A 14,105-nucleotide genomic window follows, 5' to 3' on the forward strand; every position below is an offset into this window, starting at 1 on the left:
GTTCCCAGATCTCAAGCAAGAATCAGAAAACAAGGGCCCAAGGGCAGAATCCGGTGTACCAGCAGTATTTGTAACAGTGACAGACTAGGGATGGTTTTTAAATATTCAGTCTGTTTTCCACTGCTGTTACGAGTACCTCACATCAATCAATAACAAAAGGGAAATGGGTCATTATGACTCCCAATTTTGGAAGTTTCAGTTCTTGCTGATTTGGCCCTGGCTGTTACTTGTGGACTTGCTATGCCATGTCGTGGTGGCGTGGGTGGTGGGGGATGAAGGCGCATGGTGGAGCAAACTGTTCATCACCTAGCAGCAGTCATGAGGCAAAGCAAGAAGGAGTATTTATGTATCCCAACCCCTATGTATTGGGCTCCGCCTATTAGAGGCTCTCCTACCTCTCAATGCACTGTGACTCACAGTCTTTAGTCCATGGGACTTTGGTAAATACCCAAATTAAAACATGGAATTAAGAGGTTCTGGGCCTCAGTGAGTATTCTGCCACTACTTATCAGAGTTATTATGGACAAATAGGTTTATGAGCAATTTAGAAATGAGCCCATTAAACACAATCTATTTCTAAGCTACAATTAATGTTTCACATCTAATTTTGTCTCCCAGGCCTGTCAGAGAATTTGCCATGCCAAGAGGAGCCAACAGTTTCTGCTACTGTTTGAAAGCAAATGTGATTGTCACTGGAGGTAAGAGGGCTGCTCCCATTCTGGTTTCCTCACAGGAACTCTATGTTTTATGGCCAGAAATCACTTTCTAGAATAATTCAAGTGTTGCCTGTTCTATTCAGCTATTGGACATGATGTCATACTTTAACAAAGCCTTCTCTCAGGGCTAGCGAAGTCATGGACCTTGGAGGAGAAGCTACAACCATGACTTTTCTGAACCAGCGTAATTTCTCAACTACATTCTAAGTATTTGTTCTTACACCTACAGATGAGATCAGTCCTTATCCCTTACTAAGGAAACTTCTCTTTGCAAAACCATAACCAGTCAGAACACAGACTTGTGGATATATTTACAAAATACCTAAGCTCAGGGAACATCGAAGAAGAGGGGCTGGAAAGGTTGTCAGAACCAGAGGATCAGGGAGTTTGCTTTGAGGTGCATCTCTTAGTAATGACAGAAGCTCCAACCATGGTCTCATCAACCTGACTACTTATACTTGAACTCTTGAACTGAACTTGAACAACAAAAGCCATGCCAAAGTGGACCGGGTGAAAGACCACAAGGCCTCAATCCTACACAAAGAACTACAGGCATCTAGGGAATGCTGAGAGTGGGAGAAATAGTCTTCTCTAGGGAAGGACACACCAATTGGTTGTCCAATACCAAGTGGTCAGCTCCCAAAACATACATATAAATAACATTATTCAGACTCAGCAAGTTATATTTACATTATATATATGTAACATCAATTAATGAAAAAACCCATGAATTTGAAAGAGAGCAAAAAGATGTATATGGGAGGATTGGAGGGAAGAAAGTGAAGGGAGAAATAATATAATTTTATTATAATCTCAAAAATAAGAGAAAATTACCTTCCTTAGCTCAAGAATATGTGAAACAAATTTTCCTCTGCTTTACTATTGTGTTTCGGAGTAAACATGACTTTAATTTTTCTAGGATATGGTTTGTTTGTTTTTTTTTTTCCTATGTGAGACCACAAGCTCCCCAATTTGAAAGGAGTCCTGGAGTCTCTGATCAGAAAAGTCAAGGGCCAGTTGACAGAGACAGTAGACTGTAAGCCAGTAGACAGTAAAGACCAAGGTCAAAACCTTAAAGAATACGAAACTTCAAGGAGTAGTAAGGTAGAAGATGGGAACGGCCCTTTCCCAAGAGCAAGGGGAGGGATGGCAACATGGGAAACTTCATGGGAAGGTGGAAGGCAGTACTAACCTTTGGGCTCAGATTCTGCTCCAGTGATGACTATGAGTCTGGGCTGTGTAGCCAGGCTGGGTGTAAATCCACTACCAGGCTATGCAGTGGGCAGACTTCTTACCCCTTTAAAGCTTCAATCTCATCTTGAGTGGAGTTCATGATATTACTTGCTCATAGAATATGTATAAGAAAAGTGTGTGTTTCATATGGTAATGTTTAGAATTAAAACAGTGAGTGGATGCCTAGCACTAATAGGTTTTCAATAAATATTAGTTTTGTGATCAGTGAGATGACTCAGTCAGTGACTGGGGGTGCTCTGGGCCAAGCCTGACCACCTGAGTTCAATCCCAGAACCCACATGGCAGAAGGAGAGAACTGACTCCCACGAGTTTTCCTCTGACCTCTGCATACATGTGCACTGTGATACATGTGCCCCTCAAAAAATTAAAGTAAAATGTATTTAAAATTAAATGTCAATACAATTCATTTACAGTGTATAAGCAAAGTCACTTGGTAGTGAAGTACTGAGATAGAACTCCTGACGTATCTGTATTGCTAAGTATAAACAGCTCTACTCTTGGTGGTGGAATGTATCACTGGGGGTGGGCTCTGAGGTTTCAGATGCCCCAGCCAGGCCCAGTGTCACTCTCTTCTTGCTGCCTGCTAGTCCAGATGCAGAACTCTAAACTCCTCAAGCACCAGGTCCGCCTGCATGCTGCCATACTTCCTGGGCATGATAACAATATATACTAAACCTCTAAACTGTAAATGAGGCCCAATTAAATGTTTTCCTATATCAGAGTTGCCATGGTCATGGTGTCTCTTCATGGCAATGGAAATCCTAAGACATGCTTATTCCAGTCCGGAGTAATCTCTGAGAATGTAAGTCTTGTGTTTTCAAGTACATGCTACACTTTACATTTAAATTTATATTGCACTTTTAGCATTTCAAAATACTTTTTTTGAAATTAGCTTATGTTTCGAATACTATTTTAAAAAATTGTTACCAAGTATCGCTGGATAGTCTATAGAAAACTACACCTTCAAAGAGAAAGAAGCTTCTTAATTAGCACAAGGCAACCATGACCGCAATATTGCGAACCTCCAACTAAAGGCACGAAGAAAAGAAAGGAAGGCATGAAGGAGAGTCGTCTGCAGACCAGTGAGTGGACCCGAAGCATGTTTCCTAACACTTAGTGGCAATTCCAAGATCCCATGATCATCTGCATTCCCCATAGTCTCATTACACTGGCCATTAAAGGAGACTCTACCAAAGCCTACTTCATAACACAAGAACGAATGCAAGAGATTGGTACTTCCTATAGAGAGCAAATCGCATCATGATTTCTTGACCCCTGTAGCCTCTTCCTGAGTTGATAGCTGTCATCCCTTATCTTCTCTTGTTAGGAATGGGTACATGGGTAAAATGCCAAGCCTAGACTATGAGCCGGAAGGAAGTGGAGGGAGCGCCAGTGATTCATGAAGTGATCTGATAGCTGAAGCACTGAGCACACCATGCTAATCGTCATTCACTGAAGTGTGACAGACTTCCTGAAACATTCCATGTAAAGGGAGGGAAGGTTTCTTTCACCTTACACTTCCAAAAGCTTTAGCCCTTTGTGGTTTGGCCCTGTTACTATAGGCCTATGGAGCGGCAGACCATCATGGCCAGAAAACATGGCAGAAATGTCTTGTTCACCTTATGGCATCTAGCAGAGAGAGAGAGAGAGAGAGAGAGAGAGAGAGAGAGAGAGAGAGAGAGAGAGAGAGAGAGAGGAGCCATGCTTCCAGTGTCTCTTCTGGAGGTCTTCCTTTAATGACCTCATTTCTTTCCATTCAGTTCCACCTCCCAAAGCTTTCACTAATTATCAACAGCGGCACAAACAAGGGCTCAAGGAGAACATTCCAAATCCAAACTATAGCAATGTCTAAGAATTAAACTGCAATAGATTCTGCCCCATCAGGGCATGTCTGTAATCAGATAAAAATATTGGCCTAGCATCCTATTCATAACCAATGCTTTAACTAAGCAGTATTCAAGTTGCTGGCCAAACATGAAGGACACATTCATCATAACTATCTTTCCATGCTCACACACAAAAGAAAGCGAAGCTTTATGGATATCAGTTTTAGAAATCTTTGTAAGCATAGTTTTGTATTCAATTCCAAGGGAGAATGTTGAGTGAAAGTTCTGGGAATGACTTTACTGTTTGTAGATAAGGGCATTGATGCCACTAACCTCAGTGTTAACCATAGTACAAAATCCTCAACTTCAGCTTAGAGATGCTAAAAATTATGGGGTTTTGAGCTCCTGTGAAGGCAATCAAATGTGGAGCAGCATGACCGACAAGCAAGTACTTTCCAGTGTGCACGACTTACCGAATTCCCACAGATGTGGAGGCTCTATTGGTAGAAAATGCAAACATCCCCTCCCCGGGACAATACTCTTGCTGATTAGTGACTCAGCCATGTGCAAGTGCTGCTGCTGACTACGAATGTACAAGTGCTGTTCTGCTCAGCGCAGCTGCCTGTGTAAGTGTGCTAGGACCCTTGATGAGCTTGGTAAAAACAGGAGCTCTTCAGGAAACAAACAAACAACACGCAAAGCAAACAGATGCCCACCAAGACTGAGTACTTACAAAAAAAACAACAAACCTAAGTAAGCAAAAGTTAAGTTTCTAAGCATTATTTGTTGAACATCCTATGTCTTTAAAAGTTAATGTTGTTTTCATTGATCATTTCAAGAATTAAGCACCTCATCTGGAATGTTCTGAACAGTCAGTCCAGTCTCCATCCTCTGCTAACTGAGGAGCACTGTGTGCATTATTTTCATGTTATATTCAAGTATCTTTATGCAGCTGTTATTGATGAAGAGCTCTGGACCATCAGACTGTGTTAGGAACATCAGATTGTGTTCCTAACCCTCACAAATTCAAAATCTAATAACAGAAATAAGACAAGTCTAGACAGCACTAATGCAAGGCAGAGCCTGAGTCAACGAATGGAGATGATCATGCAAGATATAACTGAAGCATTGCATATCTCGAGAGCTCCATATCATGTGGCCTCACGCAGCCTTTCTGCTCATTCTGGTGGTGCCACTCACACCGTATGAGGACGCAGTTAGCATCCACACAAACAGTAGGCCTACTCCGGATGTAGCCAAAGGAAGACTGTTTCCTCTACAGTGCACACAGGCAAAGCCCTGGTCAGGAGGCTGTGATGAAAAGAATCAAATGTGTTGTAGTATGATCAGTGAGCAACTGCTACTTTAAACCATGCACAATCTTTTGAACTGTCAGTTAATAAAGCCTCTATAAGTAGACATTGCAAATTCTCAGCAACTGTAAACATCCCGCCCCTCTGAGTAATATTCTTATTGACTAGTGACTCAGCCCAGAGCCTTGCTTCATGTACAGGATACATTGCTGGGAACGCAAGCAAAAGTTCTTCCTCATGTGATACACGAGTCACAGACTTTCTTCCACAGAGAGCCCCACTTTCCCTAGTAGTAGTAACACCTACTTCAGGAGTGCTGCAGTCAATGTTATCTGTACCTATGAACCTGAGGGGCAAATCTTGGAACGTGCCTAGTAATACTGTACTCCTGAGCTGTGGCTGGTGAAAAGCAATGAGGGTAAAACAGTACTGCGTTATTGGAATTTGTACTTTGAGGCATGTAACTGAACCCTCCAAGGCTTCCTCGTTGCTATAACAATGTGAGCTTGTTCTCTACGCTCACTGAAGTAACCTTGCCTTCCCAGAGCTAAAATGGAGCAGGACAGAATCTTGAAAAGTCATCATTTTATACATGAGGCAACGGAGGCCCCTGCAAAGAAAACAATTTGCCACAAGCTGTGCTAGTCAGCTAGTGGAGCGAAGGTTGAGTCAACTATCTTTGCCCTCAGCCTGGTTTTCTCTTTTCTGGACTATTGTGATGCTGTACACGAGGGTGCTCTCCCACATCATCCTCTGTGATCTGGACCACTGGGATGCTGTACACCAGAGCGCTCTCCCAAACAGTCCTCTGTGATCTGAGCCAGCTCATTTCATCAAAAGCGTTGAGCTAGGACTGAATGACGACAGCAGAGATGAGTTTGCTAAAAGAAAGAAAAGCCTGTCTTTGATGAGTAGCTTTGTTTAAATCCTGCCTTAGGAAAAGGGAGGGAGAGGAAACAAAAGACAGAGAATGAGTTAAATGGAAAATAACACAACAGGGAATCAACTCCTTGTGAACTATAATGTATGATATAAATGGTAAAAAGTAATACATTACAATACAATACATACAATACAATACAATACATTACATATCATTATTTGACTATTCATTTTTGAATTTGCCTATGAATACTTTATCTCTTTATCTCTTAATATTTCACACTTGCCTTGTGGCTATATTAGATTATAAATACTTTGAACCAAGAATCATACTTCACATGTCCATGTGGAAGCTTCTCCCGTGCCCTCCCCCCACCCCCAATATTATACAAATCAAGGACTTAAAACAGTCAGGATCTGTTCAGTTAGACATGTATAAGTTCATTTATTCTCACAAAATAACTGTGGTATATGTTAACTGCACTAGTAGAGCAAGCTCCTCAGAGAGCTGATAAATGATACATTAGATTTCACATTAAAACTTACTTAACAGGCAAAAACCACGCACATGTTGTTTGTCAACCTTACCGAAAACAACTGATTCAGTGCTCACCATATAAACTACGAACAACCACAATTACAGGGTCAGTGCTGTGGAAGGCTGAGGCCCAGAGAGCATGGGAATAAAACCTCTTCGCTCCATCAGAGGTCAGGAAGGGAGACTAGGGGGAGCACTACAGAGGAAATGCCACAGTTCAAAAGCACATGACTTGTTTTTCGTAAAAAAAGTAGACTTTGGGACAGATGGCTCATTAGATAAAGGTGCTTGCCTCCAAACTTGCCAAACATGAGTTTAACCCCTGGGATGAACATAATAGAAAAAGAGGACCATGAACCACGGCACACAAATGCTTTCCACCCCACCTACATGCATGTACACACAAAATATACATAAGTAAAAATGTTATTGTTTTTAAGTAGATTTGGGGGAAGAATAAAATCTAGAATTTATATACCTTAAGATCCAGCAAATTTCCATGTGGGTAGAAATTTCTCAATAAAGATTGATTGTTGCTCTTAACACTTCGGTGACTTGGGAGTGGGTGGGTGGGTGGGTGGGTGGGGAGCATCCTCAAAGAAGCAGGGGGAAGGGGATCAGGGCTTTGAGGAGGGGAAACTGGGAAGGGGGATGTAAATAAATAAAATAACCAATAAAAATAAAGTACAATTTGCTTGACATCTAAAACAACTAATTTCCTGCTTATCTACTTTCTAATACTGCATTGCTGTATTAAGATTAGCTGACATAACAAAATACCATGGATTCTGTAGTTTAAACAACAAAATTTTATTATCTTATAGTTCTGGAGGCTTTCAGTTTAAGATCAAAGTATCAATATGGTCACCTCCTAATAAGGACCATCTTCATGGTGTGTATATATATAGGTGGCCTCCTCTGAGGTGGGGAGATAAGAAGCAAACTGCCTGTTTCCTCTTCTTATGAGGACCTCATCTTTATGGCCTTACTAAAAGCTAGCCTCCTCCCCAAATACCCCCACACTGATGATTATGACTTCAACATGGATTTTGAGAGGGCACAGTTTGGTCTATAGTATATAAGAGCCATCTGAGTCTTAGTTTTTCAGCCTCCTTCTCATGCTACTCCAAGATCTAAGTGCCTAGATAAAAACAGTTGACCTTCACAAAGGGACTTATGTGAAGAACCAACCAAGGTCCAATGCCTGTTCTCCCGGCCACCATCCTTTGGCACTTAACACTCAACCTCCAAGCTGTGACTTCTCATAGCAACCAAGTCATAACAGCCCGATAACTACTTAATGAGCTCTTACCGTGTGTTACCTGGTTGGACACCACTGTAAGCCAGAAGAGGGGCTGTCTCAAAATGGAGCCTAGTAGACTATTTTAAATAAATAATAGCTAATGATTATGGAGTGGGATGTTGCGTTGACATGGTACTTGGGGATTTTTTTTAAAGTATGGAGGTATTCTGGTATATTCTTGAAGAAGTGGACTGGGAGAGAATGGAAAGGGTAGAGAAAATAGTACAGTTCTTTTTCTTGGGACCCTGCAAAACAATTGGAATCGCTGGAGTCTCTGTGTCTATTACATTTGGCTAATCTGTGAATATCTAGTTACCAAGTCACCCAATTGTTCCCTGTATCTAGCTGGCTCTTTCAGTAGGGATGTGTCTGCTTAAACAAAAAAGTATCTAGCGCTTACAGGCAAGTCAGTCATGTGGGTGGACAAAGGCGTGCTGTAGGTCAAGTAGAACAGATCAGTCGAATTTCAGGGTTTATATATATATGACTGTCCCCTGGTTATGAGACCCAGACTAGAACAAGGTAGAAAGGAGAGGGTGGTACCCAAAGGTTCTCCTCTGAATTCTTCAAGCACCCTGAGGCAGGTGAGCACCCACGCTATGAAAACACTCAACCACTCCTTTATGGGCCACACACACACACATGCATGTGCATGCAGAAACTGGCTAGTTTTGCAACACGTGCGAGACTTCTCTTCTTGGGAACCCAACTGGATTTCTTGCAGTTGGGTGTTCAGGTACTAATTTTCAGTGAAAGAAATACAAGAGCTCAGAGTTTACGTGACTAAGAAGGAAGATATTTTCATTGCCCGTGTCATATTATTTTGAAACTTATTTGTTTTAAACAGCCTTTATTATGGGCACAAATGCATGGCTATAACTTATTTATGTTTTTAAAAAGTAAATTGTGTAATGATTTTTAAAATATAGATTTTTTTAAAGATATTGGATATTCTATTTCACAAATAACTCATTAACTATCATCCTGGAAGCTGAATCATAAAAGTATTATGGAATTCCAAGACAATATTCTTGAAGTTGTATAACCTAACATCCTTATATTACAAGAACTCCTAAGGATTGAGTGACTTAAAGTATTAAATTATTCAGTTTAGTGATGTAGATGTGTGTCCAGTATAATAGAACAGAAAGTGGGATGAAGAAGTTGGGGCAATGGTTCATATAAGACCACTTGCTACAGAAGCAGAGGGACCTGAGTTTGCTCGTCAGCATGTATGTTTTATTTTAGCTGCATTAAAGTTGTTTTTTACTTTAAATCACAGCATCCACTTGCTGGTCAGACCACAGAGCTACTGGCCTTGTGCTGTGGTAGAAGCATTCTGGGAAGCAACTTGGCAGTGCATTTTAAAGTCATAAACATGATTTAATATAATGTTTCTACTTCTGGAAACTTACTATTAGCAACTAGTGAAAGAAACAAACGTGAACACACAGATGGGCTTGGTTTTGTTGTTGTTGTTGTTACTGTTTACAGCATTGCTGAATAAAGTAAGAGGGGAAATCCAGAACCAGAGAATTATGCATCGTAGATAATGGTTAAGAGATTATGGACTATCAAGGGAAAGTTATTTAGCTATAAAAATAAAAAAAGGATTGTTTGCCATCATTTATAGCAATGTGGACAAACTTGCAGATGTCATGCTAATGAAATAAGGCAAATACCGGAAGACAAATACTACATTTCCATGGGAAATTTCAAAGTTGATCTTAAAGAGGGTAGAGGATAGTAGCTATCAGAGCCTGAGAAGGGAGAAGGGGAGGGAGGGACGAGATCAGGTGGTTGATGGTTACAGGCACACGTTTGGGCACAGGGAATGCCTTCCAACATTCCGAAGCACAGTAGCATAACTATACCTGAGAGCTGTTAATTGACTGTTTTCAACAATAGACAGGGTTTTTAAATGAAAGCAATTAAGTGAATATTTCACAGTGGACAGTATTTTAAAATGTTCCCAATACAGAGAGACACAAATCTGTGATAGAAGATACCATCCTGATCTAATCATTGTATCCTGTATGTAAGTGATGAACTGTCATAACTCATCCATATTCCTCAGGCTCCTACCTACCTGAGAGGATGAGCTTCAGGCTCAGAGAGACCCTGACTCAAAAATAAGACACCTCAACTTGACCTCTGGTGTTCACACTGGCATGCACAGGTGGTTGTACACACACACACACACACACACACACACACACACACACACACACACACACACACACACCGCATGCATGCACTCTGCAAACTGCAAAATGGTTAACAATGACTTCCTATAGGAAACAGAACTAGAAACTGGAGCTTGAAAGAGCAAGCTGGAGGATCTGTTGGGTTTTTGCTTTTTGTTTCCAACAACAATGTCAGCCTTCTATCCTGATTCATTGTTTTACTATGTACCCAGAAGATTTTCACAATTAAAAGACAAAAGCTAGGCTATCAAAATAATTGCGTACAAATTGCTTGTGCTCGTGGCTCCGTAGGAAGCAGGAAAATGGAAAAATGAAAGGCAGATGATTTGCCCCTGCTGGAGAGAGTGAGCAGTTTGCCTCTTCCCCCGGTTTCTTTTATTATTATAATGTTTGCATAATTTAAGGCTGTAAAAACAAAAGACCAGCTGCCTGAAATATGTCTTGGAAGTAAATAAAGTATAAATAATGTATTCACGTATGACAGAGTGGAGAAGTATTGAATCAAGAAAACCACTCATGAAATATTGATGAGAGTTCACATTTGTATGTGAACATACGACTGTCAAAGACAGAGCCAAAAGAAGGCTAGTGCCTCGCAAGTCACTCACAGAAGGAAGCCTCTGGGGACATGTGGGCTGTGGTTTGCTAGGAAAACAGACAGGATCTAACTGAATGGGAGATGCTTTTTGTGGTGGCAAATTTTAATCGTCACCTTGCCACAACTGTAGAATCACCAGGAAGAACGATCGATCTCTTAGTGAGGGATTGCCTAGGCCAGTTGGCCTGTGAGCATACCGATTGGGATCCGTGGTTGAAGTGGGACAGCCCAGCCTGAAAGTGGGTCATGCTGTTTCCCACGGAGGAAGAGCAGGAAAAGTTAGACAAGCAAGAAGCATGCATCTGTTTCTTTCTGCTCCTGACTTGGGGGTGGGGGGGCAGTGTTGGGACTAGCTGTTTCAAATTCCTTCCCGGCCCTGCTCTGATGGATTCAAACCTGAAATTGTCAGTTAAAATGAACCTATTCTTCCCTAAGTTACTTTGATCAAGGTGTTTTGTTATAGCCGCAGAATGAAACGAAGACACCTTTTAACCTTTGAGACTACAAAACCCCCTGTCACTGTCGTCCTTTTAGGAGATGATAAAGTCCTCCGGTTGTGGCACCCAAACATCAGCACTAAGCCAGTTGGGAAGCTGGTGGGACACATGTTCAGCATCACAGAGATCGTAAACAATGAGAAGGAGCAACACGTCATCAGCCTCTCCTCTGCAAAGGTAACAAGAAAAAATAATGGAACCAAAATGAAGCTCTTTGTTCTTAAGGTCAACTACATGGAGGCCCAGCATAAGCATGCATACACACATGTGCATACACAGACATATACATGCATACAAGTATACATATATGCATGTGTACCTGAACATACACATGCATACATACATACATGCATACATACACACGTGCATGCATACATGCATACATACATGCATACATACATACATATATACATACATGGACACATGCATGCATGCATATTTTTTCTCTGGAGTAACTGATGACTGCTGAGAAAAATGATGTCAGCATAGAGAAGAACAGCCACTACTATTTCTGTTGACCATAGCATAAGAAAGGACATGTTTAAAGATAGACATAACCTTCATATGGTGAAGAAATGATAGGATTCTCCCCTGTAGTAAAACACCAGAGGCTCCATTTCTAGATAAGTTTGCCATCACTAAGATTAGAAAAAAACAAAGACTTCTGTGTTTTTCTTTGTTATGAAACTTACTTAAATGTCCTCTTTAAAGTAGTACAGAAAAAAAAGTGAGAAATGAGAATCTTGAATATTGGTAAAATACTTTTTGCTGGATTAAATACAACCTATTTGAATGTCTTAGGAAAAATAAGTTCAAGGAGTATGGCTAGTTATAATAGCAATTGCAATTTTTTCTGGGTGCTACATTTACGTGACCTACTTCTCTCCACCCCCACAACTCCTCCCGTTGAACAACACCCCCTTGCAAACTCATACTTACTTATTTTGCTACAAGCATTTACATGTGTATATGTACAACCCGTTGAGTGCTTTCAGTGTTGTGTGTGTGTGTGTGTGTGTGTGTGTGTGTGTGTGTGTGTGTGTTTATGGTTAGAACCGATTGCTTGGGATTGAATGACTTATCAGGACTCAGCCCCAAAGAGCTTGTCTCCCTCTTTCACAGCCATTAACTGGCTTTAGCTGTTCATCCAAGGGTGCAGTCCTGTGAGATTTCTCCATCCAAATTGGCCTGTCAACAAGTGTTGTCATTGTGCAGGAATCTTGTTTAAGTGACCATGTTGTTGGGATTCCATGGGTACATCTCCCTGACATATATAAAAAGACACTGTCTTACAGGCAAGACTAGTGTTGTGACACTGACAATCTTTCTGCCTCCCTCTTCTCGGTTTCCTAAGTCTCCAGTATGGATTGTACTGTAGTTGGGTCAGTTGGTGTTGGATACCCATGGTCTGTTGTCTGTATTTTGATCAGTTGTGAATTTCTGTAGTAATTTCCATTTAGTGTAAAAAGAAGTTTATGAATATTATAAGTTATACTGAGTTTGAATCCCCAGAACCCATGTAAAAGCCAGATATGTAGCGTGAGCATCTCTAACCCCAGTGTTTATGCAAGATGATAGACACAGAAAGGACACTCTCTGGAAACACACAGGCCAGCTAGCCTGGCTTATGCAGTAGTGAACCAGACCTTGTTACAAACATGGTAGAAAGTGAAACTAACATATAAGGTTGTCTTCTGACCTGTGCACCCATATCAAACACACATACATACACACATACAAACATGCATCATACACATGCATCATGCATGCATCATACACATACATACAAGATGAATAAGTATCTTATTAATGGATATGAGCAATTATGAATAAATATGAATGGGTATTAATGAATAAAATGAATAATGAAACTCCACTGAGATATATTTATTCAAGAGCATACATCAGAAAGATAAGATTTTCCTACATCAGAATATTACCCTGTAAAAGATGCCATTTGATACATTAATCTACATATTAGTGATGTTGGAGTGTTTAACTAGCCATTTTCCAAGTTTGTAGTTAGTGTAAAGATTCTGATACAAAAGAATAGTCTAGAGGAATTGAGCTGGAACTGACCTATAAGCCTCTTCCTTGAAGACAAACTCTCACAGTATCTCAAGGAGTTATGCAAGCCACTAGGGGAGAAAAGTAATCAGAAGTTCTACTAAGCTGAAAAGCCCTCAGAACACAGCAGTCATGAACCTGGCAAGATACTGTGGTGATTCAACAGTGGCACTCACATCTTGGAGGTAATCAACAGTGGGAATTGGACTTCAGGCCCGTTGAGTAAGAGGGATTCATGCCTGGTACGATAAACATAGCTAGCTAAGTGTGGCTGGTGAGGTCATGGGATTCAGAGGGGAACTTAGTGCTATCATTTCTGTGGAAGATATAATTAGGAGATGGCAATCAGCTATGAAGACATGTGATAAAGCTACAATACCTAACAGAATAATATGCAAAAAGAGTTAGGTCTACAGAACAAAAGAGATTATGCAAGGACTAGTGTGTGTGTGTGTGTGTGTGTGTATGTGTGTGTGTGCATGTGCACGCGCGTGTATAATCTTATATGATGAGATTAACACTTAAAATTTAAGAGTAAATCACAATTCACACCATACAAGTTAGTAGACAAACTAACCATGAAGGAAAACATATATGTAGTCATATCACCATTGGATAATATGCAAAAAGATACATTCCTTATAAGTTAAAGATAAAACATAGAAGTTCCTCAAACATTCAGAAGGAAATATAGGTGCATATTCACACAGCTTCCAAGTAACTCCTAAGCACCTGCTGGTAAGTGGAATATAAAATATAACTGTATCAAAATCCAAATAATCTGCCATGTAATCTTGATAACTATCGTTTATTCAATGATACAAAATACTTGGCATAGTGCAAAGTACATGGCCAATTCTTTTGATTACAACCTTACAGGACTGAGGCTTTATATTAGAGTGAG

General features: G+C 40.5%; 1 protein-coding gene across 1 annotated transcript in view; it reads left to right on the forward strand.

The window, feature by feature from the left end:
* Wdr64 (WD repeat domain 64) overlaps nucleotides 1–14,105 on the forward strand; it is a 116,159-nt gene that overhangs the window by 51,454 nt on the left and 50,600 nt on the right. The window contains exons 9-10 of the mRNA XM_032915334.1: nucleotides 619–698; nucleotides 11,172–11,311. Of these exons, the coding sequence (XP_032771225.1) occupies nucleotides 619–698; nucleotides 11,172–11,311 (220 nt within the window). The remainder of the gene's footprint in view (nucleotides 1–618; nucleotides 699–11,171; nucleotides 11,312–14,105) is intronic.

This window comes from Rattus rattus, chromosome 10 (genome assembly GCF_011064425.1).
Source record: "Rattus rattus isolate New Zealand chromosome 10, Rrattus_CSIRO_v1, whole genome shotgun sequence".
In the NCBI taxonomy this organism is placed as follows: Eukaryota; Metazoa; Chordata; class Mammalia; order Rodentia; family Muridae; genus Rattus; species Rattus rattus.